This window comes from Parasteatoda tepidariorum, chromosome 10, assembly GCF_043381705.1.
Source record: "Parasteatoda tepidariorum isolate YZ-2023 chromosome 10, CAS_Ptep_4.0, whole genome shotgun sequence".
Classification (NCBI taxonomy): domain Eukaryota; kingdom Metazoa; phylum Arthropoda; class Arachnida; order Araneae; family Theridiidae; genus Parasteatoda; species Parasteatoda tepidariorum.
The window spans coordinates 31867070-31892624 of NC_092213.1; the positions used below are offsets into that span (position 1 = coordinate 31867070).

Here is a 25555-nt window from a genome sequence, read left to right on the forward strand (position 1 = left end):
TGATAATTAGCTCTAGCTTCACAAATCATAAGTACCGAACAGAAATAGCAAATCGCTGTAAGTTTCTAGACCTTATAAATTTTAAATTTTTTATAGTCAATAACTGAACAAAGTAGTAAAAAAGTTTATGAAATTTTTTTATCCATATGAGCCTGAAACCTTTTTTCGGGAAACGAACTCGAGCCCACATCAGGCTCAGGCTGAGCCCGTCTTTTCTCTGGTATGCATGGATTTGACACAAAAATAATTTACTTAAAAATTTTTGAAACTGTCCAAAAAATATTCAGATAAAAAAAAAAAAATGCGAATTTTGACAATGATCGGTGCCGTGTCTCTAACTGTCTCCGTTTGAAAGTATTATAACTACTTTTTCATGACGCGTATCTGCTAATTTAACGCATCTTTTTAATTTCGAGTCTAATTGAGTGCGGTTCAAGCTACAATATATCGAGAGCAGTTCTGCCTTAGCTATTCAGTAGAAAAGGGGCTTAAATTTATTTATCGTACAAACTTTTTCGTGACCTTGTTATTGTTGCTTATCCTCATCTGGCCTGACGAAGTCAGACCAGATCTATGAACCCGTTGACGAGGAATGAAATCGAAGACCAAAAGAGGAGTAGAGTAGATGTCTTCCCAGAGAAGTCCAACACAGTCCAGGATATGAGACGGTGTAGATGGCATTTAAGGCAGAGGGGGTAGGTTTTAGTTCCTTCAGAAAATAGTAAACCTTTTAGATGGCCGGTAACTAGGTGGGAGAGGGCGGTGCAGACTCTCGTTTCTTAGGGAAGAGTCAAAGAAACTACAGGCTTATTTCCTTTGTACCAATGGTGGGTGGGGGGAATCAACCAGGCCCCTCTTCCCCACTGGGCACTATGGGCACGTGCCCAGGGCCCCGCGATCGAATGGGGCCCCCTAGTTCCTGCCAGATTACCAAATGATAACCGATACATTATTACCGAAAAACATTAATTTTGAAAAATCTGATGATAATGACTTACTACAATACCTACGCTTATTATATTAGCTTTAGTTTGCCGCATGCGGATAGCTATACCTTGTACAACATAGCTTGAACTTTTTGACAGATGGGTCAGTGATGGGAAACAGAAAATATCTATTGGTGTAAAAAATGTGTTGGCTAAATATGTGGCTGTATGTATGTTTTAAACTATTCAAAATAAATAAATTCATTCGTCAATCAATTTTATTGCACTAGACATAAAAACATTGGGTAGGTAAGAAACCATTGTTTTCAGTTTTTCTATTTAAATTTTACCTCGAAGCAATAAAAACCACTTAAGACTTTCGGAAAATGCTTGAGTCCTTAACAGGTACTTTTATGTTGTGTGTCTATTCTTATGATTATTATCAATTTTTAATATTATTAAAATAAGAAGATATTGTTCGTCGTTGCAAAGTTATATCGATTTCAGATTTGACATCTGTCAAAAAGAAAGATCAAACTAATAAATAAACAGGGTATAATACTCCACTCTCTCTCAAAAATGAGTTTTTCCGATATTAGTATGTTTAGGTTAATTTAAATACCTATATGTAAGTATAAGAATACAATTTAAAAAAAAATTATTAAATTAAAAAAAGAATTATTTGATGCGGTGTGGTTTATGTCTTAAAGAAACCTATTCGAACGTCATTCGTAATACCAAAGACAAAAAAGGGGAATTCCCGATTCCCGATCGTCGTTTGACTTGACGAACGGGAATTCCCTTCAAGTATTTGTCTGCGATGTTGTGGCGTTTGTTTTGTTTGTAGTTGTTAGTTTGTTACTGACTGTGCTCGAGCTCTGATAAAAAAAATAGTATTGTTTGATTAAATCGTCGTTTTGTCTGTTTTGTGTTAGCGAATATTTTCGTTATAAAATTAATTAAATAGTGAATTATAATATAAAATGTCGAAACGGTCATATCCTAGTGGATCTGAAAAAAGGAAAAAAGCTCTACATCAGAAAGAAGTAATTGAAAAGTTACCAAAATTAACATCATATTTTACTACTACTACTGGAGAAACTTCTGTAAGTAGCAATCAACTCATAAATGTTCCACATGATGACTCAGCTCAATTACAAATTGCGGGAATTTCTAAACCTTCATGTTCCAATTTTGAAAAAGAGATTGAATCAGAAAGCGACTATTCCTACGACGAAAGTGCAACGACTTCAGTGACTTCACTAAAACCGACAACTCCAACTGTGTCAATTGAACAGCAGTTTTCCAACACAGAAGAATTAATATCGCACGATCCCGCCGATTATTTTCACGAAAAGTTTGTTGAAATAAATCGCGAAATTTTAATTCGTAAGGGACCAGTATATTTTCAAAATAAAGATTCTGACTTTTCCGAGGCATCCAGAACATACAAAGATGGTAATAAATTAGTAACGAGATATTTCAACAAAGCATTATTTATTCGCAAATTAAAGAACAATGAAAGCGTCGAAAGAAAATGGTTGCTGTATTCGCCTTCCAAATGCTCTGTATTTTGTTTTTCATGCTGCTTATTTAACCCAACTGATGTTAATCTTTGCTCTCGGAATGGATGTAATGATTGGAAGCATATTAATCACATAATTTTAACACATGAAAATAGCCCAGCGCATAAGCAATCTATGATGACTTATCTGGCACGAAGTAAAGCGGTTGGTAGAGTAGATATAGACTTATTATCTCAACATCAAAAGGAAGTGGATTACTGGAGAAACGTACTTAAACGGATTGTAGCTGTTGTAAAATTTTTGGCATCGAGAGGGCTTCCATTTCGCGGCGACAATGAAATCCTAGGATCTCCAAACAATGGAAATTATTTGGGTTGTGTGGAATTATTGAGTGAATTTGATCCATTTCTTGCAGATCACTTAAAAAAATTTGGGAATCCTGGAAAGGGTAACATTTCTTATTTATCAGCAAATATCTGTAATGAGTTTATTGAAGTAATGGGAAAACAGGTTCTAAAAAAAATTATAAATGAAGTTAAATCAGCAAAATATTTTTCCATAAGCGTTGACAGTACGCCCGATCTGTCTCATATTGACCAGCTAACTTTCATCATTCGATACGTAAAAGACTGTGTTCCTGTTGAAAGGTTTTTGAAATTTATACCTATTAAAGAACATAAATCTAAGTATTTAGCGGAGACCATCTTAAATTTTTTAGAGATACATGATATTCCCATAAAAGATTGCAGAGGACAAAGCTACGACAATGCTTCAAATATGTCGGGAAAGTATAGTGGTCTACAAACAAGAATCAAGGAAAAATGTGAATTTGCCACCTTTATACCATGTGCAGGACATTCACTAAACTTGGTAGGTGTCCATGCTGCTGGGTGTGTACCGGAGGCATCACAGTTTTTTGAAATAGTTCAGAAAGTGTACAACTTTTTTTCGGGCTCTACCCACAGATGGAATATGTTAACAGAACATTTAGGTTCAAAAAAAGTTGTTAAGAGTCTTTCACAAACCAGATGGTCAGCCCGAGCTGATGCAGTAAGTGCTTTGCATGGGGGTTATAAAAGAATATTAGAAGCTTTAATCACCATCGCAAACGATACTGAACAGGCACGAGAAACAAGAGACGAAGCCCTTAGTCTGTCTAGAAAAATGGGAAATCTAGAATTTATTATACTGACGGAAATCTGGAGCACTATATTGGAAAGAATAGACAAAACAAGTAATTATCTTCAGAAAGAAACAATAACACTGGACGTTGCAACCAATTTGTTGACTTCACTTTATGATTTTATTACTAACCTCAGGGATAAATTTGATAACTTCGAATCATCTGCCAAAGAAAATAACCCAGAATCTGACTACAAGGATCTATCTCAAAGAACAAGACGTAGAAGCTCACGGCAGAGTTTTTTTGATGGCTCTGCGCCATCAGTCCAATTGAATGGAAAAGAGCGATTCAACGTAGAAACCTTTCTCCCAATAATCGATACCTTGAGTGTTCATCTAAAACAGCGACAAAGTTCATATGAGATCGTCAGTCAACGTTTTAGTTTATTTTTTCACTTAAAAACTCTGAATTCCGAAGAGATACGACAAGGATGCAAAGAATTTTCTCAAATCTATCACGAAGATGTAAATGAAAAAGAGTTAGAAATAGAATGTCAACATTTAAAAGAATACTTAATAAATGTTCAGAGTGAAAATGAAGCATCTAACAGTGTACAGGAAGTATATAATCTATTAAAGCAAAACAAAATTGAAGACACATTTCCTAACGTAGAAATTGCATTGAGAATATTTTTAAGCATGATGGTAACTAACTGCAGCGGAGAACGCTCCTTCTCCAAATTGAAACGAATAAAAAATGAATTAAGAAGTACAATGCTTCAAGAGAGATTAAATAGTTTGTCGCTGATGTCCATAGAATGTGATATTCTCAATACCATAGATTTTGAAGAAGTGATTAACGATTTTGCTCATCTTAAATCTAGAAGGGTACCTTTGCAATCAACATAGAATTAATCTAAGGATTTTAAGTTAAGCGAGTTACTTTTGTAGATTATTTTTTATATTTCCTATTTTTTTATAGCTAGTAACTAAATAAAAATAAATTTAGAACCTTGTTTGTCTTTCTTTATCTATTGTAACTAAATAGTGTTTTCTCAAGGTCATAGGGGCCCCATGATCCTAATGTGCCCAGGGCCTCAAATAGTTTAAAGACGGCCCTGGAATCAACCAGTCCTTGAGAAACTGGGATTTCTTCAGGGAGTAAAGTTCAGGTTTGTGATCCTTACTATACATTTATACAGTCTTATTGTCTTGACAATTGATAAAGTGACAAAGATACGATGTACAAATTACATTGAGCTACCGCTTACTTGCAAAAAAGTCAGAAAAATATTTATTTTCAAATGTACCCATGCCTCAATAAATTATGATTATTTAACACATTTATTTAAAAAAAATAAACTTAATTAAAAACTGAAGAGCAATAAATAGTTTCAAAGAAATAATTTCAAAATTTATCAAACATATAAATACTTTTGTTAAAATTGTTAATACTTTTTCAATGATTCTTTTCTTCCTCGTGTTCGGAGGTGATAGACCTGATAGAAATGAGATTACACGGTGATCATTCCTCCCGAGGCTGATATGAGCACTCCCCTCATATTTTTTACAATCCCTTTCAGCAAACACCAAAACTGCACGTATAATTTTCATTTAAACAACAATATTTTAATTAACATCTGAACGAAGAACAATTCTAAATCATTTCACTGTTAACAATATTTCCCACAGTTTAAAATTAAGAAGATTTTGCTCAATTCGCCCTTTAAAATCGCAGTGCAGATCCCTTTAAAATCACAAAGCAAAATTTAAACACAAATACCGATCCTGGGCAATGTTATTCAATGAGCATTTTACATAAACAAGAACTATTTTTAAGAATAACCATGTATAATAATAATAAACATGGACAATAATAAGCAGGATAATAATCCTGTATGAATGTGTGCGCCATTGGCCGATGTTGTTGTTGTAGTTCATTCGTAGCACTAGAACTGTACAATGGACTAATGGCGACGGTCTGGGAAACATCCCCGAGGATGATCCGAAGACATGCCATCACAATTTTGATTCTCTACAGAGTAGATGGCATCCTCTCTTCGGTAGCCCGACGACCTGCACGCGAAATCGAGCACTTTACGGTCGAACAGTTTAACGAGCACCAATACCTCACACCCTCGGTCCCTACTCAGTCTGATCCAAATGGTCATCTTAACGTACACTGACCGCAGCCCGTGATGCTTGACTTCGGTGATCTGCTGGGAACCGTGTCTTAATGATCAGTCCACAGGCCGATAATACCTAGACTGTTATTTTAGAGAAAAGGGCACTTGCATGATTTGTATTTGATCGGTGCTTTTTACAATGTACCTCATACTTTTTTTAAATATCATAACCTGGTATTGCCTAAACCGGCATTATTTATCCTAAAATTCATCACCTCGTCTAGACGGAAAAAAAATCCAAGTAGTGAAAGGAAAATAGATTTTCTCTGTAAATGAGGAGAGATTATTCTTCGGGCTACATATGTATAAAATAAAAGCAACCTGACTAAAACACAAATAGAAATATAGATTTTATCTGTTGTGCCTGCCTCGGGGAAAATACAGGTATACATTTTTTACTTTTTTCCCCATTTGCAGAAGAAATTAAAGATTCAGGTCCATACTTTCATTTAGTGACGTAGTTGAGTTAGCTATTTACTGAATTTACGGTCAAAACGTAAATATATTACTCATAAAGAACTCGTCTTTGCTCTCAATCTAAGTAAAAACCGTTTCTGAAGCGTGCGAAGATATTTTCCAAACATACGCAAAGTAGATTTTTGATACAAAATATAACTTCTTTGTTGATCTTCTATCCTTACATCGAAGATCACTTCTTTTAACTCGGAAATTACTTTACGCTTCCTTCATTTTTACGGCATTTCCTTCTTGTGTCCCTGTGTGATTCTGTCCCTCAGTGAACTGATCGTAAAAACACGGTTCCCAGTGGAAGAACGAAGTCAAGCATCACTGGCTGCTGTCAGTGAGCTGGTGGGTGACCTCTCTGATCAGCCTGCGTAGAGATCGAGGATGCGCGGTATCGGTCCTATTTAAACTGTTCTACAGTAAAGTGCTCAACTTCGTGCGCAGGTCGTCGGGCTACTAAAGCAGGAGAGCCATCCTCTCTGTAGAGTACCAAAATTGCGATAGCATGTTTTCGGATCATCCTCAGGGATGTTTCCCATAGCGTCACCAAAGCCCATTGTGCAGCTCAAGATCGACGTAAATAAAGTACCTACCTATCAATGTCATTATGAGACTATTCTCAATGCAAACGACACACACACTTCCGATCACCATCAAGAGAAATGGAAAACTTGATTCACGAATGTTTTGAGGGAGAATATGTTCCACCAATCACCGTTTCTCTCGACCATATAGACCAGTGTTTCCCAAAGTGTGGTACTCGTATTTTCAGGGATACAGGAACAATTTAACGGGAGTACGGGTTCTTATGCGAAATATCTTGCAACAAACGAAAATTTCAAGAAAGTTTATTTAAAAACAAGGATAGTCGTGAAAATTTACGATTACGTACTTTTCTATTGGCTATTTTTTCTTAGTTAATAATTAGTGGTGTCAACAGCCAGTTGTGTTTTTTTCGTTCGTTTTAATGAAACTGTTGGGCGTCTGAGGTCGTTATGGCCCATAGTTGCGATTTTTAACTTTTGTGCGATTTGTTTTATAGTAAAAAATAAATTCATTTTTTATTAGTGGTACACAGCGTTACGAAAAATTTAGAAAGGGTACGCAAAAATCATAAGTTTGGGAAACACTGATGAGATAGACTAAAATTAGCTATCATGGATAACTTGATAGCTTTGTATGCGAAGATGCTGAGAACAGCTCTTAAATGATTCTAACGTTGTTGTCAATAGTAAAACTAATTTATGATCTATGTAAGCAAAAAAATTTAGGTAGTTTATCTTAAGCGATTAATATCTTCATTATGATCTATGTAAGCAAAAAACTGAACTGAGGCATTTTATCTTAATCGATTAATATCATCGATAAATATCGTTATTGTTTTGTGCGCATGTTGACGAAATTCAAATTATTACTTTTTGTAAATCAATTAATATTTTCAATGGGAAGAGGGAGAAAAAAACATTTTCGTAAAGGTCGAGACTCTGGAAAGACAACTAGTAAACATTCAAGTAAGGTAAGAAAAACTTTTTCCTACGTTATCTGATACTATCACCCCTCTTAAATCTTGGTTCAGACCAATGTGATTGGCAACAAGATTGCACGTTAGTTTCACTTTGTCCCGAAACTTAAATTTTTTTTATGTATTTACTATACTATCAACTCTTAACAACTTTCTCCATTTAAAAATATATCTAACTATGCAAAACTGTTCCATCGATAGATTTGTTTTAAAACCATCTCAATTGAATACAGAAATTTCGAAAGTTAAAGCCGCTATAGAACGACAAAAAAAAGTATACAATTCTGTAACTTTGTCATTGCTGCCAGATAAAGGCGCTAAACTAAAACACAAGATCAATGACTTAGAGAACTTGTTAAAAGACTTGACAATTTCAGCTGTTGAATGTTCTAAATCCTCTCTTTCGGAGACCGTTTCTTCCAACGTAGTGAACAACAAAGAACTAAAATCGAATAGCTTATCGACTATAAAAGATGGCAAAATAAACTCAGTTTTTTCAACTAGGGAGCCCAAAACAATCTCGTCACCAACAAAAGCTGTAAAAGAGCAGAAAGCAGTGTCTGTTTCTTCAATAACAGTTAAGGAGGTCAAATCAAAATCTGATTCATCCGCAAAATGGATTTCTGTTAGTTCTACATGTGACAGTGGTTTTCAAGATGGAGACTCAGATGATACTCTGACTATTTTAAAAAGCTCAACAGCTGAAAAATTTACTTCTTTTCATGAATTGAGTAAAAAGATTGAGAAAAGTTACCCCGACCCATTAAAAGAAGTAGTAAAATCTCCTGCTTTTAGAAATTATAGGAAAACCGATGAAATTCCTAAGACTAAGTTAACCGAAGCTAAGCCCTTATTTGAAAAAGAAAATTTAAAAAAATCCTCTCACAGTGCTTATTCTGTTAATCATGTGACATGTCTTGCTAATGAAGAAACCATAAAACAACTTCATGGATCTCTTGCAATTTTTCCTAATGATTGTGAAGATGAAAAACAACCCAGACACCTTTTAGTGCCCTTGATGAAACATCAAATTAAGGCATTGTCGTGGTTAATGTGGCGTGAAACTCAAACGCCCAGTGGAGGAGTTTTAGCGGATGATATGGGTTTAGGAAAAACGTTAAGTATGATTGCACTCATTTTAAAGCAACGAGAAAAATATTTAAAAGCGGTTCCAAAAAAATTGGATGATGACGTCACGAAAGGAACATTAGTTGTTTGCTTAGCTTCTATAATTCGTCAGTGGGAAGCAGAAATTAAAAAGTACTGTAAAAAGGACTCGGTTAATGTTCTTGTTTATCATGGAGCACAACGGAGTAGGGATGTTCGATATATGAGAAATTTCGACGTTGTCGTAACAACATATCAGATTTTGTTGTCTGAAAGTAAATCTAAAGAATCTGGTCTGTTTCAGCTGGAATGGGAAAGAATTGTTTTAGATGAGGCGCATACCATTAAGAACCATTCGTCTAAGACGGCTGCAGCTGTCTTTAGTCTTAGAGGTTTAAAGAAGTGGTGTGTGACTGGCACGCCTATTCATAATGATTTTAAAGATTTGTACTCTTTGGTGAAGTTTTTGCAATTTCATCCATTCGATGATTATAAGAAATTTAAAAAGCTAACTGATGACAAGACTGAAGATTATTCGGAACGTAGAAATATGCTGGTGAAGAGCATGTTATTGAGGAGAACCAAGTCAGAAGTTGATGACTCTGGTAAACCGCTGGTTAAAATGGTTAAAAAAAGTATTTTGACTAAGTATATAGAATTATCTCCCGAGGAAAGAAAAGTATATGATGAGCTGCACAAGAAAGTGACTGATGTAATAATGAGAAGAGTATGTGATAGCTCATCAAAAAAGTTCAACAATACTTCATCTCTTTTAGTTTTGTTACTTCGAGTTCAACAATGTTGTTGTCACGTTAGTCTTCTCAATCAAGAAGCCGAAGAATCGGTGGATGACTCACTAAATGATATATCAAATGCATTAACTTCTTTGTCTATATCTAGTAGTCCAAGTCCTGACTCTAGCTTTAATTCCAACTTAGACTTAACATTCAGTGAATACGAGAGTCATAGTATAAATGATAAATCAGTAATGAGTTCAAAATTGCTCAAACTGTTCGAGGAACTGGATAAAATAGCTGAGGAGTCAAATAATAGTGCAAAAAGTGTGATTGTTTCGCAATGGGTCTCCATGCTTAAATTAGTGGAGCTGCACCTTAAGAAGAAAAATAAAATTTATCATATGATAGCTGGTAATACTAAGTCAGAGGAAAGACAGAAAATGTCTGAGGATTTTAATTTTAACTCTGACAGCCCTAAAATTTTGTTGCTTTCATTGAAAGCTGGTGGAGTTGGATTGAATTTGGTTGGAGCTAACCACTTGTTTTTGTTGGATTTGCATTGGAATCCAGCTTTGGAAATGCAGGCTTGTGACCGTATACACAGAGTGGGACAAAAGAACGAAGTATTTATTCATAAATTTGTGTGTAAAAATACTATTGAAGAAAAGATTTTAACCTTGCAAAATACAAAGAGCAACATGGCTTCTAGTGCCTTAAATAATGCTGGAAAAATTAAAAAAGGCATATCAATTGATGACTTGAAAATGTTATTTAATATCAAATTTTAATTGTTTTTCATTTTATTGAAGTACTCATTGTGTTTATAAGAGATTTAAAAAGTATCTATTTTAAAGTTATATAATATTTTTATGTGGTATATTTCTGAATTGTGATCTGGTACCGTAATTTTAATTGACAAAGCATTATATGTATTTTATGTTTAAAAATTTTTTCAAATGACCATGTTGAGGTTGTAGGCTGTCAGCCCGTAGAAACCCTCTTCGAGTTGGTCCTATTCTGTGATGTTTTTTTGGCTTTTCGCTACCCGGAAATTATGGTGTGGTGATTATTTTGCTATATCATGATATAGAATTCTTTTCAATGTCTTTATTTCACAATACTCTGACTAACCTTTATTACTAACCTTTCTGAGTTCACATATTGAGTTTTTAATACTTCACATTTGTTATCTTAATAAAATTTATAAGTTTAACTTTGCAATGTTTTATACAAATTTTATTAAACCTTCTTTGGGGTGTTAATAGGTGCTGTTTCTCACCAAGGTTGGCAAATTTCAGGATTTTCTTTTTTTAATGAATAAAAGAAAAAGAAAAAAACAGATTTGATTTGAAATAGATTTTTCTTAATTTAAATCATATATTTTATATTTACCAGTTGAAACATCTGATAAAATGTATTAACACTGCTTAAATTATTTAAAAACAAAAATATATCTGTAATACTAACTTAAATTTTTCAAAAATTATTATTTGTTACTTACTACTTATGGAATAAAAAAATCATGGTTATTTTATTTTTATTCTAATTAAATATCTTGAAATTTTTGAAAGGCACAGTTGGATATCCTTTGAAGAGTTAAAATTAATGTAGATCAGGATAGAAATAAAGAAAACAAAATTGTTGCAAGTTTTTCTGGGCAAAGCAATTCTTATTTCAATTTTAATGAACATTAACTACATATTTAATATGTTTTAAAAATACTTGGAAGTATTCATATAAACATAAAATGAAATAGGTGTCATTGTAGTATGTTAATTGCCATCAAATTATTTTATATACAGCTAATGTAAAATTATGATTTATCAGTATTAATGTTAATCTTCACCACTTTTAGCCTATTAATTTTATTTATTTTTTAGTCTTTTTTAAAATATAATAATTTATCCTTTCATTATTTCTTGGATAAAACTTTCATTATCAATGAAAACAAACTTTAAAAAGAGTCCCACCCTAAAGAATATATTTATAAAAATATTTCTCACCTAATAGCTTAAAAAACAAGCAGGTGATTCAAATCTATTTAAAAAAAGAAAAGATTTAAATCATGCCTATCCTGTTTCTTTCGTTCCATATTTTTTCAATTGTATCCCCAACATTAGAAATATTGTTCATTTGGTATTCGTCATTTAACTATTAATTGTATAATTTTTAGTTTCTTCATAATTTTGTGACCCTAGTCATTACTTTTTAAACTTTTGTGTGAGTTAGTGCTATTTTTAAAAGACATATACATGTTTGCTTTATTAAGTAAAGTGTTTAAGTAACGAATAATTCTAAAGTTAACAGTATTTGGATTCATATTTTTGTAAATGGGAAAAAAAATGTTAATAATGCTGATTAAAAATTAGTTAAATGTTTTAGGTTAGTTGTGTAAAATTATTATACATTTGTAGGAGTAAAAAGGAAAGTTATGCATGGACAAAAGTTTGAGTTTTTGTTTCTTTTCACAAACATCTAGAAATTATAAAAATTAAAATGTCAAATTTCGGAGCTTTACTCTGGTTTGCTCTATTCTTAAAATTGTATCTGATATTTAATGCATCAGTTATGCAACAAAATTATTTTTAGGTATTTTTAATTTAATTCATATTACTATGCAATGTTCATCTAGTAATTTTATTGAAAACTTTGAATTATACATAGAAAATGTCAAACAAGTAAGCTCCTGACAGTTCGGTCTAATGTGGTGTAAAAGTGTGCTGTATGACAAAATCCATTTAAATGCATGATACACATTTTAAGATAGATAATTACTGCAAAAGAATATTACTACCTAATCACTACTGTTTATTAATTTACTACACAGGTGTGAAAAGTTCAGACCCAACAACCACATTAGTAGAATAAATTTTTTTCTCCTCCAACTCTTATGTGAGCTTAATACTCTTATAATGAGCTTAATAAATGACCAAATAGCCAGAAGCCTGCTGCATTTTAGCAATATATTTTTAGACATCTTTTCTCAAATTGTTGATATAGAATTTGATTGCTTTTTCTAAAGCATTTAGATGTTTCAAAAATATGTGCAGATATAAAATTTAAGCTTGTGCGTTGACTTTTTTTTTGTAGCATTCAAATTTTTTTTAAACACTGATTTTAAATAATTGTAAAATGCATTTAGCTTATTGACTATTGTAAGTTACTTGGTTAAACTATTGACTGTTGTAAGTGAAATTTGGACAAGACCAAAAATAAGATTTAAAGCTGACATGCTTCATGTGATCTACTTGTAAATAATTTTTGTGCCTTTTTGAAATTTGGACTCTTATAAACTGTACTTATGAATGTTATTTTTTTTTTTTTAATAAAAGAGTTGATTTTGAACAGTTCTTTTATTTTCTGTGTATTCATTGTTTTTCTCAGAAAATAAGTTTTTCTTAATATTTTCATGATGATGGAGATCAAGAGTTGGGAATTGAAATCAGTTTTGAATAAGGCTGTAAAAGTGTAGAAATATCTACTTAATTTAAATGTTTTTTTAAACTTAACCTTTATTTTACAAAAAACCCCTTATTTTGAATGGACTTAAATGTGTTTAATTTTTAGTAGAAAGAAAAATTCCGTAGAAGATTGCCAAAATATTTGATGCTTGAAGTTCTAAGCTGCCATTTATTATTTTTTAGGTTCAAGTGATTAATTATTTTTTGGGTAGAAAGGGATTGTTCAAGTGTTACATAAGCATATTTTTTTGCTTTAATTTTTGCATTTACTGAAATAATCTAGTTATGGGATTAATTCAAATAAAAATATGTGATTTATGTTTTAATCCAATATATAATATTTTGAGTAAATGTTTCAAACTCTTTGAAGGAATAATTTTTCTTCTTCAATTTTTGCATTCCTCGATTTCAACTTTTGTTTCATATTTGAAATTTTTCCATGTTTCATTTATTTATTTTTTAAACAATTTTTATTTGGTTTTTAAGAAAATTTTGAAAATAAGGTGATTTTAAAGTCTTATGCAAGCATTGCTCTTACCCTCTCTCTCCCCTTGTCAGCAAAAATAAGTAAATTACAAATCTCCCATTATTAGGTACTTTTGTAATATTTAAATGGGCTCTATGAAGTCGCCCATATGACTTCTAAAGCGAATTTAGCTGAATGAATTTTACTACTCATTGACTCTACAGTCCATGAAGGACCTTGACTTCTTTTACCACATCCGCAGAGCTCATTCTGGGCAGGGTGAACAGGGCGCAGCACCCTGCAAAAGAATCCACAATGTTGCCCCTGAAGTAAATTAGTGCCCTGATGTAATAGACTCCATACCTTTTTGCCCTTTCTTTCCTTAACCCTTTATTTTTTCCCCAAACTCTACAATGGATTTCTTAAACTTTTGTTATTTTTAACTCTTTTTATTTAGTTTGCCATTGTTGTCAATACATAGATTTATATAGGAAAGGAAAAATAGCCATCACACCCCCTTGTTGCACTTGTCTTTGAAAGTTTGCAGTTACTTCCACTATCATTAAATCATAATTATTATTAATCATTTTAATTATTAAATCATAACTACAGACACTTAAAAACGTACATTTATTATTTTATTAATATATGCATGCATTTTAAATAAATTACTAAGTTAATTGGCTCATTAACTCGATATATATGTTAATTTATTAATAAAAATTAGTAATTCATATGATTGCTTTGCTACTTTTAGTAAAGAAAAAAAAAATTTCTTTTTCTAATTGACAATGTTTTTTAATTGAACGTGTTAAGCCCATAGAAAGAAATTATTGCCTTTTTAGAATAATAATACCCTTTTTTTAAACTTTTGCACCCTGCCCTTTTTTCTGCCTAGAATGAGCTCTAACATCCGATTACAATATCCGAGCCATTGTATTCTTTTTATTTTTATTAAATTTACTCTTTTTCTTTATATAGTTTACTTAACTCTAAAACTAAATGAATTCAAGCATTATAATTTTCATTTCTTGTTATTTAAGCAATTTCATAGAAAATCAACATGGCCTTCAAAATAGTTAGGAATAAATAAATCTAAAATGATCCAATAGAAAATTTGCTGGTCCATTAAAACTTTTTTTTTTCATTTAAAACTTTTTATTAGCTTTAAAACAGGTTGAAAAACTTACTGCCTACCTACATTGTAGTTTAATTTCCTACATTTTTGTAGACAATCTATCTATACTTAGGTTTTACTAGGGTTAAAATGCTAGAAGGGCTCACAGTTCTAGTTTTTCATTTATTTTAATTTTAGAATCTTTACTGAACCATTGTAGAAATTTTTCTGTAACAAACTGAGTGATGAAAATCAAATTTCAAAATAAAATCGGAAAAATTATATATTTGGTGATTGATTAATTGGTCACTATCGTCTGATTGAAACATTATGGAAAGATGCCTCATGTGTTAAAAGTGTAACATTAGTCATCCAAAAACTAACTTGGAATTATTGAAGGCAATTAAAATTGATTTAAAATTGCACTTTAATTTTGTAACCATCATTTAAACTCAAATTTATTCCGCAAGCTTTTCGTCCTAACGCATTCAATAGTCAGAAGCCCTTTGTTCTATTTTTTTTTCATTTTTTAAAAAACTTTATTTCACCAATTAAAAAATTTACTTCTGTTACAAGTGTCCAATTTTAATCTCTTTCTAAATCACCTATGCAATCTCTAAATTTTAATTGGTGATTTCATATATTTACCTTGCCCGTGGTCATTAATTCCAAATAACTATGTTTAATCCATGTACTTTTTAATTACTGATGCAGGTTCTGGTTATCATCATTCTGTAAATATGAAATAATCAGGGCTGATTGTGCTCCGGAAAAAATCCGGATTTCTGGGTTTTTCGCTAACCTCCGGAAGTTTCCGGCGATCAAAGATTCAGACATTTAAAAAAATCATTGATTACAAAAGTTTCCGGAAATCAAATTTTAAAAGGTGGAACTTAAAAACACAGCTTGCTTTATTTGTTTTTAAGGGAGAGCCAGATACTTTATAAGCTTATATTCAAAATTAATATTCATTTTTTATCAGTAAATAGTTATAATCATGAACTCAAGAAAGAAAGACGTATTTATAAATTTCAATTACTTCTACAGGTCTTTCATAGGTATGTAAAAAATTTTAAATATATTTTAAGTAAGCTAAGAAATATTGACTCAAGAAATTTTGAATGAATTTTTTTTTGACTCAAGAAATTTTCAGGAATTTTGACTTGGGCTCACAATCACCGCTGATTAATAATGAATGCTCATTTAAAAAATATATTTTGAACAATGCACTTTTTTCTAAATAAATATGTCTCAATATTAGTCTAGAATATTATTTATAAAAGATATTGTTTTTCAGGATGGTGGTCAGAGACAAGCTTACAAAGACATTGTCAAAGATAATGAAAACTTTGTGAAGTATTATAAAGTAAGTTAATCTCTGAATTAATTAAATGCCTTCTTTTATTTCTTTTTTTTTCAATCACCATGTTTAATGCTGATGAAAGTTCACAATCATTAGATAAAGAGTTATTAAGATGTTCTATATTTTATTTAGTGCGTAATGCACTAAATAAAACATGGAACACCTTAACTTTTAATCTAATGATTGAATTTTCATTTGTTGAATCTTAATGATTTGAAGGCAGAGCCGGATTATACCTTTCGTAGGCCCTAGGCATAGCCGTTTTTGGGCCCTCCCCTCCTTCCCCCACTCCTCCCCTCTTTTCAAAATATATGCTAAAATTTTCTTGCATATGTTTTTTTAAATTTTTATTAATATAGATTTTAATTTACAAATTTGTTTATCGAACTTTATCTGCAATACCGACATACTGCCGATATTGCAGTTGATATCGANGAAATTCTCACCCATTTTTTTTCTGCAATGAAAACACTGAATAATGAATTTTAATTAAAAAAAAAAAAATTTGGATAATGCACTTTTTTCTAAATAAATATGTCTCAATATTAGTCTAGAATATTATTTATAAAAAAAAATTGTTTTTCAGGATGGTGGTCAGAGACAAGCTTACAAAGACATTGTCAAAGATAATGAAAACTTTGTGAAGTATTATAAAGTAAGTTAATCTCTGTATTAATTAAATGCCTTTTTTATTTCTTTTTTTTTCAATCACCATGCTTAGTGCTGATGAAAATTCAATCATTAGATTAAAAGTTATTAAGATGTTCTATATTTTACTTAGTGCATAATGCACTAAATAAAACATAGAACACCTTAAAATAACTTTTAATCTAATGATTGAATTTTCATTTATTCAGTCTTAATGATTTGAAGGACTTACATCAAATATGCTAAAATATTTGTGCAGATGATATTTTTAGTAATGAAATCAGACAAAAAAAAGAAAAAAAAAAAAAAAAAAAACAGGCTTTCTCTGAAGAAGTATGTTTTTTTTTTCTCTACATATTTGAATTCTTGACTCTCAAAATCATGAGGTCTAAGGCCGCATGAGTCTGTAAAATCTGAAAATTATAATTTAGGTATAAGATTGGTCATAACTTTTGAAACCTTAATGTTGATAATTTTGTGCAAAAGGTTTTTTTAATTATCTTCATTAGTTCCGAAGATATAAAGAAATACACACAAAAAAAAAGCAAAAGAAATTTAACATGAAAAGGCTTAAAACATTGGCCGCTTTTCTGTAGGAACTATATTTTCTATTTTAAGGCTACTCATACTTTGAAGGTCTAGATCCAGTGTCACACTTTCAGTTTCAAAATCTTTTGTCACATTTGCAGTTCCAGAATGCATTTTTTAATTTGCACGTCAACTTTTCTTATTAAGCAAATAATTTATGTACTTTTATTCTTCATTTAGGTTCAAGGTATTGTGCCTCCAGAAGAGTGGGAGAGTTTTATGAATTCATTGAGAGAATGCTTACCTACCACTTTTCGCATCACAGGATACAGGGGGTATAGTTTAGCAATTTTCTTTTTATTCACTAAAGAATCTTTGTAAAAGTTAAAATTTACAATGTGATGCTTAAAATTATGTCTACTTAATTAAGTTGATTGTTTTGCTGAATGATTCATGGTCTCTTTCTTTTCATTAATACCAAGATTTCATTAAAATAGAAAGTGTATTTCAAACGCTACGAATTTTTGACATTTTTATTTTGTAAGAAGAATTTATGTTCTTAGCATTTCCTCATATATGTGTTCTTAAGCTAAGTTTTTCTTTATTGAGTGAGGCAAAATATCAACTCTTTAATAACTTAGTGCATAATCAACACTGTTATCTTATATTTTTTATTTTATATGTTATACAAGGAAGTCAACTTGCACTGCTTTGTGGGAACTTTTTTTCTGATGGCAACAAAATTCATGTTTTAATGTACCATTCCTAATTTGGCTGCTAACTCATTATAAAGTTAATTTTCTCACCTCTACATCATATAATTAATTGAAATTCTACAAATTTTGGTTTTTAATTCTTTACTATTTTATTAATTTTTGTTGGTTCAAAGCAGAGCAGTTGGCATTCCTGGTTATAAAGTGTGCATATTAGTTTTAATTCATAGTAATACATTGCTTAAACATGGCAAATTAAGTCTTGCTATTTTTTGTTATTTTAATTTAAAGAAAATAATGAATGTATTATATTCATATTGATTATATGATAAATTACCTGATCTTGACTGAGTTCCATTTTGCTGTAAAATATTTCTTACATCAGCATGACAGCCTAGTACAGGCCAGGGCAGTCTTAACTAGTCATTTCCCTCTAGCTCGATCAGACAGGTTTTTCCATCGATTGATTCCCATGGTTTTAAGATCCTTTCCTGCAGAATCAATCCATTTGGTGTTTATAAATCTTATCCATCTGGTGTTGATCTGAACAATACAGTTTTTTTCTAGTATATAATGTCATTGTTACATGTGTCAGACTGTGCTTACAAAATTCTGTTATCTTCAGATAAGTGTGAAAACATTTAAGTTTAATGTGTGAAGAACAAGTTTTATGCCTTATTTCATTGAGTGAGAAAAACAGTTTGAATAGTAATTTTCTAACATCTCAACTAAACTTGCATGAGGGTTTTCACATATTTTAGCTCATTGTCGAATGCTAACATGTCTGAGAGACTGCTTGGATGATCAGTTTAAGATTTTAAGTGCAAATGCAATTAAAAAAATCTATTTGTTGTGCCATATATAAGTTACATAATTTAACCAACTTATTTAGTTCATATGTTTTTGCATGTTAAAGTTGTGAAGATAATTAGTGACACTCCATAAAAATTTATTTATTCACAAATTGACAATGTATTTTAATTTCAGGCAAGCAAAGGCTCTATTAAATATCATAAAGGGAAAATACTTTGAGGATTTGTTAAAGATTAAAGATGAAGGACCTGATTTTTACAAGCCATTCAATTTACCATGGTAAAAAATTTATTTTTAATCAGAATTTTTTGGCTTTACTTTGTTCAAGTTTATGGTTTTACACCATTTATCTTTGAATCAATACTCTTGAGTATGACAGAAGCGATTGTATTCCAGGTTTTTTTTATCATCCCTCTGGGTCTAAAATCTTAGCTTTGAATCGAAAACTTATCCGATGAAATTTGACGGAATGCTGCAATGTAAAATTCAAATTTTGAAGCTTTTGCTAAGTCCTGTGATAAAGGCATTTACATGTATGTGATTCTTCTGCCAATTGGTGGATGTCCACTAGTTAGATTCTTTTGATTTGGTGGATTTTTGTCATTTGAAACTGCTTGAATCCACTAATATCAACATTCATTTTCATGCAATTTTGATATCAAACATCAATTTTTATATTTACCTGACGTAAAAGCTACTTGTTGAAATTCCTATTCACTTTATTTACAGAAAAAATTTTACATTGCATCTTGTATACTTGCACTTTTAAAATTCGATTTCACGATTTGTATTCCCCCGACGAAAAACTGTAATATGATTCGTATTTACGCTATTTAAAAATTTTTTGCGGCGATTCCTATTCACATCATTTTAAAATCAAATATTGTGATTCTTGTAATAACTAAATTATATCCAGGGGTCGCATTTCCCCTAAAATTCATAAAATTCCTAAAACTATGTGCAAACCCTAAAATTCCTAAAAATCTGACAAAATTTTGTTGGTGTTCCTAAAAAATTAGAATATTAATAAAAAAGCAATAATCTAAAATATAAGAATTTAACTACATTAATTAAAACTGTTTTAATTTTGCCACATGGGAATTCTGATCCTGAGAGAGGTTTTTCGATAAATAAAGCAATGCTTAATGTGAGTCACCATGAGAATACTATTATGTCTCTTAGACTAATCAAAGATACCATTCGAAATTATGGAGGAGTGTTGAAGATCACCACAACACTATTGAGGGCAGGCAGTAAAAGAATCTCACAAATCATATCAAGAATATATTAGAAAAATGATCATGATTAAATTGTTTTTCTCTAACTTCTAATATAAATTGCTGATTTGAAATCTAATAATATCACACAATAGTTTTTCTTAATAAAGTAAGGTAAAGGGTAATAATAAAGTTTTGATTAAGAAGGTAAAAATTAAATAAATCCAAGTTGGTGTTAATTTATTTTTCTCTTGATTTATTCTCACTTTTGCCAGTTCCTGAATTATGCACTTAATTTCTGATAGGTAATATGTAAAGTTGAAATTTCATTTTTACACTTTAGAGATTTCATTCTTGACTTAATAAATTTCAGAGCTTTATTTTATGGCTTGCAATTATTTATGATATGTGTGGATGAATTGTAATAATCTTCTGTTATGTAATAAACTACCGTGTGATTTGTTTTTATCCTAGCAAAATCATATATTACCCCTAAAATTTACCTAAAATTTTTTCAAAAAAGTTCCTAAAATTACCCTAAAATTTTAAAAAACTTTGCTGCTACCCCTGTATATCTTAAATTTGTTACTGTATAAAGGTGTGATATACTTCATTATTTGGTAACTAACTATAAATTTTAGTTGAGAAAATTATATTAAACTTGTATGGTATTTAAATTGATTGTTTGGTATTAAGTTTTTTGCCCATACAATTTTCAAGATCTTTCCTTGCGTGTCACAATTACCTCTACTACTAACTCAGGCTAGTTGTTTCCTGGTAATATTTAATAAGAAAGTATTGTATTAAAATGAAGTAAAGATAAACAATTTGATAAAGGGGAAATAATGTCGCATAGACATGCACTTGTTTTGATTCTATAATGATAAAAGAAACTCAAAGGCAGAAAAGAAATTGCAAGCAAGCTCCAACTAGTTCTTTTTTTTACACTTAGCTTTATACATCGCACTAGGTAATTTCTTCACTTATATATTGTACACTGTGTTTCAGGATAATTTCTGTACAAATTTTGCTCTTAATTGGTGTTTTAATTCTTTCATTGTTCTTTTTATGTGTTTTAATTTCTAGGAAGCAAATTCTTTATTAAACTAAGTCTTTTAAGTTAAATTTATAAAAACATTTCATATCTACCTATGTTATGAAAAGTTTTTTTTTTATGTAAAAATGTTTAGATATATCTTTCTATTCTTATTTCTTCATTGATTTTCATTTTTTTTTTATTTACATCATTACATTATTAGTTTCATTACTGTTGCAACAGTCACTCCAGTCTTTATTTATATTTTTGAAATCAATTTTTGCAATGCACTTATTGCAGAATTTTAAATAGCCATCTCATAGTTTTTCAAATAAACTTCAACCCATCATCTAAATAATTACAAAGCTGCTAATCTGAATGCTTTAAGCTTTTGTTGGCGTAATTTAGTTTACAATCATCCAAATAAACTTTTAAGCCAATTAAAGTAATTTTGTGTAACAATTTAGATTATTATCTGTTACAATTTAAATTATAAACTCATATTACAACTTAAATTTTTATCTCATATTACTACATAGATTATTATCCAACATAATGCTTATTCCCTTATTTGTTTTTTAAAAAAAATTTTGGCATAAATAGCATTAAATATGCACTTTAAGCAAAACCTGTCTAAATTCATTTTTATTTCAAAACTTCAAAAACTTTAAATATTAAAAACTTAATTTTTTATATTGTAAGGTGTACAGCTATATGCCAGATGCATCTTTAGTTACAATTGAATTATTATCTCATGATGCTACTATCTATTCATTCCAGTTATATATTTTTAAAATAATATTTTATTGTGATTCTTAAATATAACTTAAATATTAACTTCATGGTACATCAAATATATGAATGAGCTTAAACTTGCTTAAATAAATATTTCCAGGTTCAAACTTTTGATATGAATGCTATAAATTTAGTAACTAGTTTAGTTATTTTAAATCTAGGTATCCAGGTGAACTTGCTTGGCAAATGAAGTTATCTCGTGTTGCTATTAGATCCTCCGAGAGCTTACGACAGTTGCACAATTTTTTAGTTTCAGAGACTCAAACGGTAGGTACTAGTATTACTGCTTACAAGTTAAAAATTACTGTTTTTAAAAATCTTTTTTACAGTAGTTTTTATCTGTTTATTTCAGGGAGATATTAGTAGACAGGAAACAGTCAGCATGATTCCTCCCTTACTTCTTCAAGTTGAACCTCATCACAAAGTAAATGAGAATTTTTAAACTTATTTATTAATTTCTTTCTGTAATTATGGTAAAGATCAAAGTATGTATCTAAAAGGTAGTCTGAATGATTATGAGTTCATTCAGACTAGTTCATTATAATCATTTATTCGATTTATTATTTCGTAAAATATTTAGTGACTATAAATTTTTTCAATGTCTCTTTTTTATTAAAAAAAATGGCGTACAGCATAGTTACCATATATTTCCAATTAATAAGCCGATCCATGTAAAAGCCTAAGAGTACGCTTATTATTTAGAAATTCACCCTAAATTCAAAACTTGTATATAAGCCTTAACATAAAAAAAGACACGATATGTTTGGAAATATAATGTACCCATCATCCACTCCACAAGCATTTCAGATTAGTAGTGCCACTAGGCATCATATCATCACCTCAACCTGTTTTGTTTCCTCCTCTTCCAGGCTTAAAGTAAAATATCACAAAGATCCAAAAAAAAAAAGTGCTGTGTTTAAAAAACTTGATATGTTGGTAAGGTGAAAAGTAGGAATTCTCCAAAAATGTTACTAAATATGGTTACTGTTATAGTTTTAGCATTTTAAGTTTTTGCTTGCTTCTATTTAAAATATAGCTTTTATTCCCTTACTAAGGCATTACTCTTTATAAGTCTGTATCATTAACTGAAAAAGGAGTTGAATTAAAGTAGTGATAGACATTTTTTAAAAAGAAATTGTCATTTGCAGGGAATTGCGATTACCATGGCAATTTGAAAGTGATATATGAATAAGCTAGTGACCATTGTTCTGAATAAAATGTATAATTTAAAAAAAACTACTGTAGTATTCTTAGGATAAAATTAACTTTTCAATTGAGGAGTTAAGTCTTTTATTTAGCTAGTCTATTCAAGAGATTAAATTTTATTCAAATTTTTGGCTATTTCTATTTTTTTTATTCTGATTCCTTGGATTACAACATAAAAATGTGTATAAATGTTTTTATGAGTATGTATTTATTAAATCTGTTTTTTTAATTTAAATACTTTAGGTTTTGGACATGTGTGCAGCTCCTGGTTCAAAAACTGCTCAACTGATTGAATTTTTGCATAGAGATGAAGGCAAAATGCCAGGTTGTATTCTATTTTATAAAACTATATCATTAAATACCCCTTCATTTGAAAATAAGATTTTTCTATATTAATTATTCCATGTTTAATTTATGCTTTTGCTACATAATTTTTCCATTTCAATATGATTTATCTTTTTTAGAGGGTTTGATAGTTGCAAATGATGTTGATAATAAACGATGTTATATGCTTGTGCATCAAGCCAAGCGTTTAAATAGTCCATGTCTGTTAATCACCAATAATGATGCTGGCATCTATCCCAACTTTAAAATCACTGAAGTAAGTTTGCTATGTGTAAATTTTTTAAAGCAATAGAATTTTGTTTTTTAATTGTAGACTAGGTTCTATAGATAAGCACTGCAGAAATAATTACTTTTAATGGGGGAGGCATTTATAACTAAAGAGTAATTCACTATCTGCTTATCACATGATAAGTTCTCTTACTATAGAATTTGAGTATAAAACTACTCTACTAGTTGCTTATAATTGGAGAAACACTTATAATTAAAGAATTGTTCACCATCTGCTGCTTACCATAAGATGATTTCTCTGAGTATAGAACTACTTTACATACTACAAACAGTTGTTTATAGTAGGAGAAACATTTATAATTATGTCGAAAATTATAAAATTCATTTTAATTTTAGTTCATCTAATTATTTTGCTGCAAATAATCAAATATAAAAATCATTAATATGTTTAAAATTTGCAAAATGAATGTAGTCTTTACCCATAAGTTTCAATCACAAAAATTATCTCATGTACTTTTATAATTATTATTTAATATATTATTATTTCTTGATTAAAATTCATACAAATGTGTAAATAAAAGTTAAAAAAAAAAAATTTAAAATCAGCAATGTTTTTTAAATTTTAAGAACTCTTTCGGAATATAAAATATTAATACAATTGCAAACATTGAAAAATATTTTGTTCCTTAAATTTACAAAGAGCATTTAAGTAGTAAAGATTGAGTAATTAAATTTTTAATTAGGAAGCTAATAATTGGTAAACAGTTTTTTTTTTTTNTTTTTTTTTTTTTTTTTTTTTTTTTTTTTTGGTAAAATTGTTTTGAAAAATTAAACTTTTAAGGAGCATTTTGTGATAAAAATTCAAGGAAAATGTCCTTGTGTCTCTAATTGATACCTTTTGATATGTCATTTTAATATTTTTTGTTGTAATTTGCAGGATGGCAAGAAATTTAATTTAAAGTTCGATAGAATATTGTGTGATGTGCCTTGCAGGTTTGTATTTATGTTTACATTTTTTTAAAAATTTAAAATGTGTTTAATTTTAAATAATTATATGTAATCTGTAATTTTATCAAGTTTTATTTTTTAAATACACTGTGAAAATAAGTTATGCAAAGTTTTAAAAAGTGCATTTTGTAAATTGATTTTCAGATAATTCTGTTTCATTTTCTGTACTATTGAATGTAAAACTTAGTTTAAATATGTTTCACAGATCAGTTATTTTAGAATTATTATACTTAAATGATTTTTACTTCAATGAATTCAATGTGTTTTGAAATTACAAGTCTTATAATTTAACTATGACAATTCATAATTGTGAAATATTGATCTTAAATGTTATGATTGAATAAAGACTGATAGTTTTGATATAAAATATACACATCTGGTAAGATTCTTCTCTCAGTTATAATTTCTGATTGTATATTATTGATTTTAATTTCCATCTCTTTTCCTGACAAAGCATAATGACTATTTACTTGCAATAATATGTCATCAATGTTACTCCTGATCCCAAGTCTCAATTCTTCCATTTTTGCATAAACTCACTGGTCTCAAAATGTAATAAGTTTCAAATTTATAGTTTAAAAATTAAAATAATCATGTAAAACCATATTAAGGTAGAAAAAATTGGAATTCGTGACAAAAGCAAAAATGCTTGTCCTGGCATGGTGTTAACGTTGTTTAAATGAGAAGTTTAAATTTTTTTTTTTAATTTTGTTCCATTTTTACTTATAAACTCTATACATGAAGGTATGATTTATAAAGATTTGATAGCATATTTAAAATTCCAATTAACTTTAGAATATTTGAAAAATTCAGTTCTTTTGAATTTTTAGAAGTTCCAAGACTTAATTGATCATCAATATAATAATTTACATTTCAGTGGTGATGGTACAATGCGTAAAACAGCTGAAATATGGACTAAATGGCATACTGCCAATGGCAACAACATGCATGGGTAGGTCTTGTATAGAGTTCATACATAAATAAAACAGGAAGTATGTGAGTAAAGTCTTTTAAAATGTA

At 29.9% G+C, this 25555-nt stretch overlaps 3 protein-coding genes across 5 annotated transcripts in view; all 3 read left to right on the forward strand.

Moving 5' to 3' along the window:
- Nucleotides 1–1909: 1909 nt before the first annotated feature.
- On the forward strand, nt 1910–4483 carry LOC122269563 (zinc finger MYM-type protein 1-like). The gene has a single exon (XM_071186924.1). It carries the CDS (start codon nt 1910–1912, stop codon nt 4481–4483), a length of 2574 nt encoding a protein of 857 aa, XP_071043025.1.
- Nucleotides 4484–7520: 3037 nt separating this feature from the next.
- Nucleotides 7521–25555, forward strand: part of LOC107437231 (tRNA (cytosine(34)-C(5))-methyltransferase Nsun2) — a 34228-nt gene continuing 16193 nt past the window's right edge. For 2 of the 3 annotated variants that reach the window (XM_071186865.1, XM_043043280.2), the window contains exons 1-10: nt 7522–7741; nt 15933–16001; nt 17415–17509; nt 18875–18979; nt 21910–22015; nt 22101–22172; nt 23198–23279; nt 23419–23555; nt 24465–24520; nt 25413–25487. In XM_071186865.1, the coding sequence (XP_071042966.1) occupies nt 7616–7741; nt 15933–16001; nt 17415–17509; nt 18875–18979; nt 21910–22015; nt 22101–22172; nt 23198–23279; nt 23419–23555; nt 24465–24520; nt 25413–25487 (923 nt within the window). In that variant the 5' untranslated portion in view covers nt 7522–7615. Of the gene's footprint in view, nt 7742–15932; nt 16002–17414; nt 17510–18874; nt 18980–21909; nt 22016–22100; nt 22173–23197; nt 23280–23418; nt 23556–24464; nt 24521–25412; nt 25488–25555 lie in introns of all 3 variants that reach the window. The other variant, XM_071186866.1, reaches the window with a different exon arrangement.
- Nucleotides 7782–12936, forward strand: LOC107437234 (transcription termination factor 2). The gene has a single exon (XM_016049163.3). The coding sequence runs from the start codon at nt 7926–7928 to the stop codon at nt 10377–10379; it is 2454 nt and encodes an 817-aa protein (XP_015904649.1). The 5' UTR covers nt 7782–7925; the 3' UTR covers nt 10380–12936.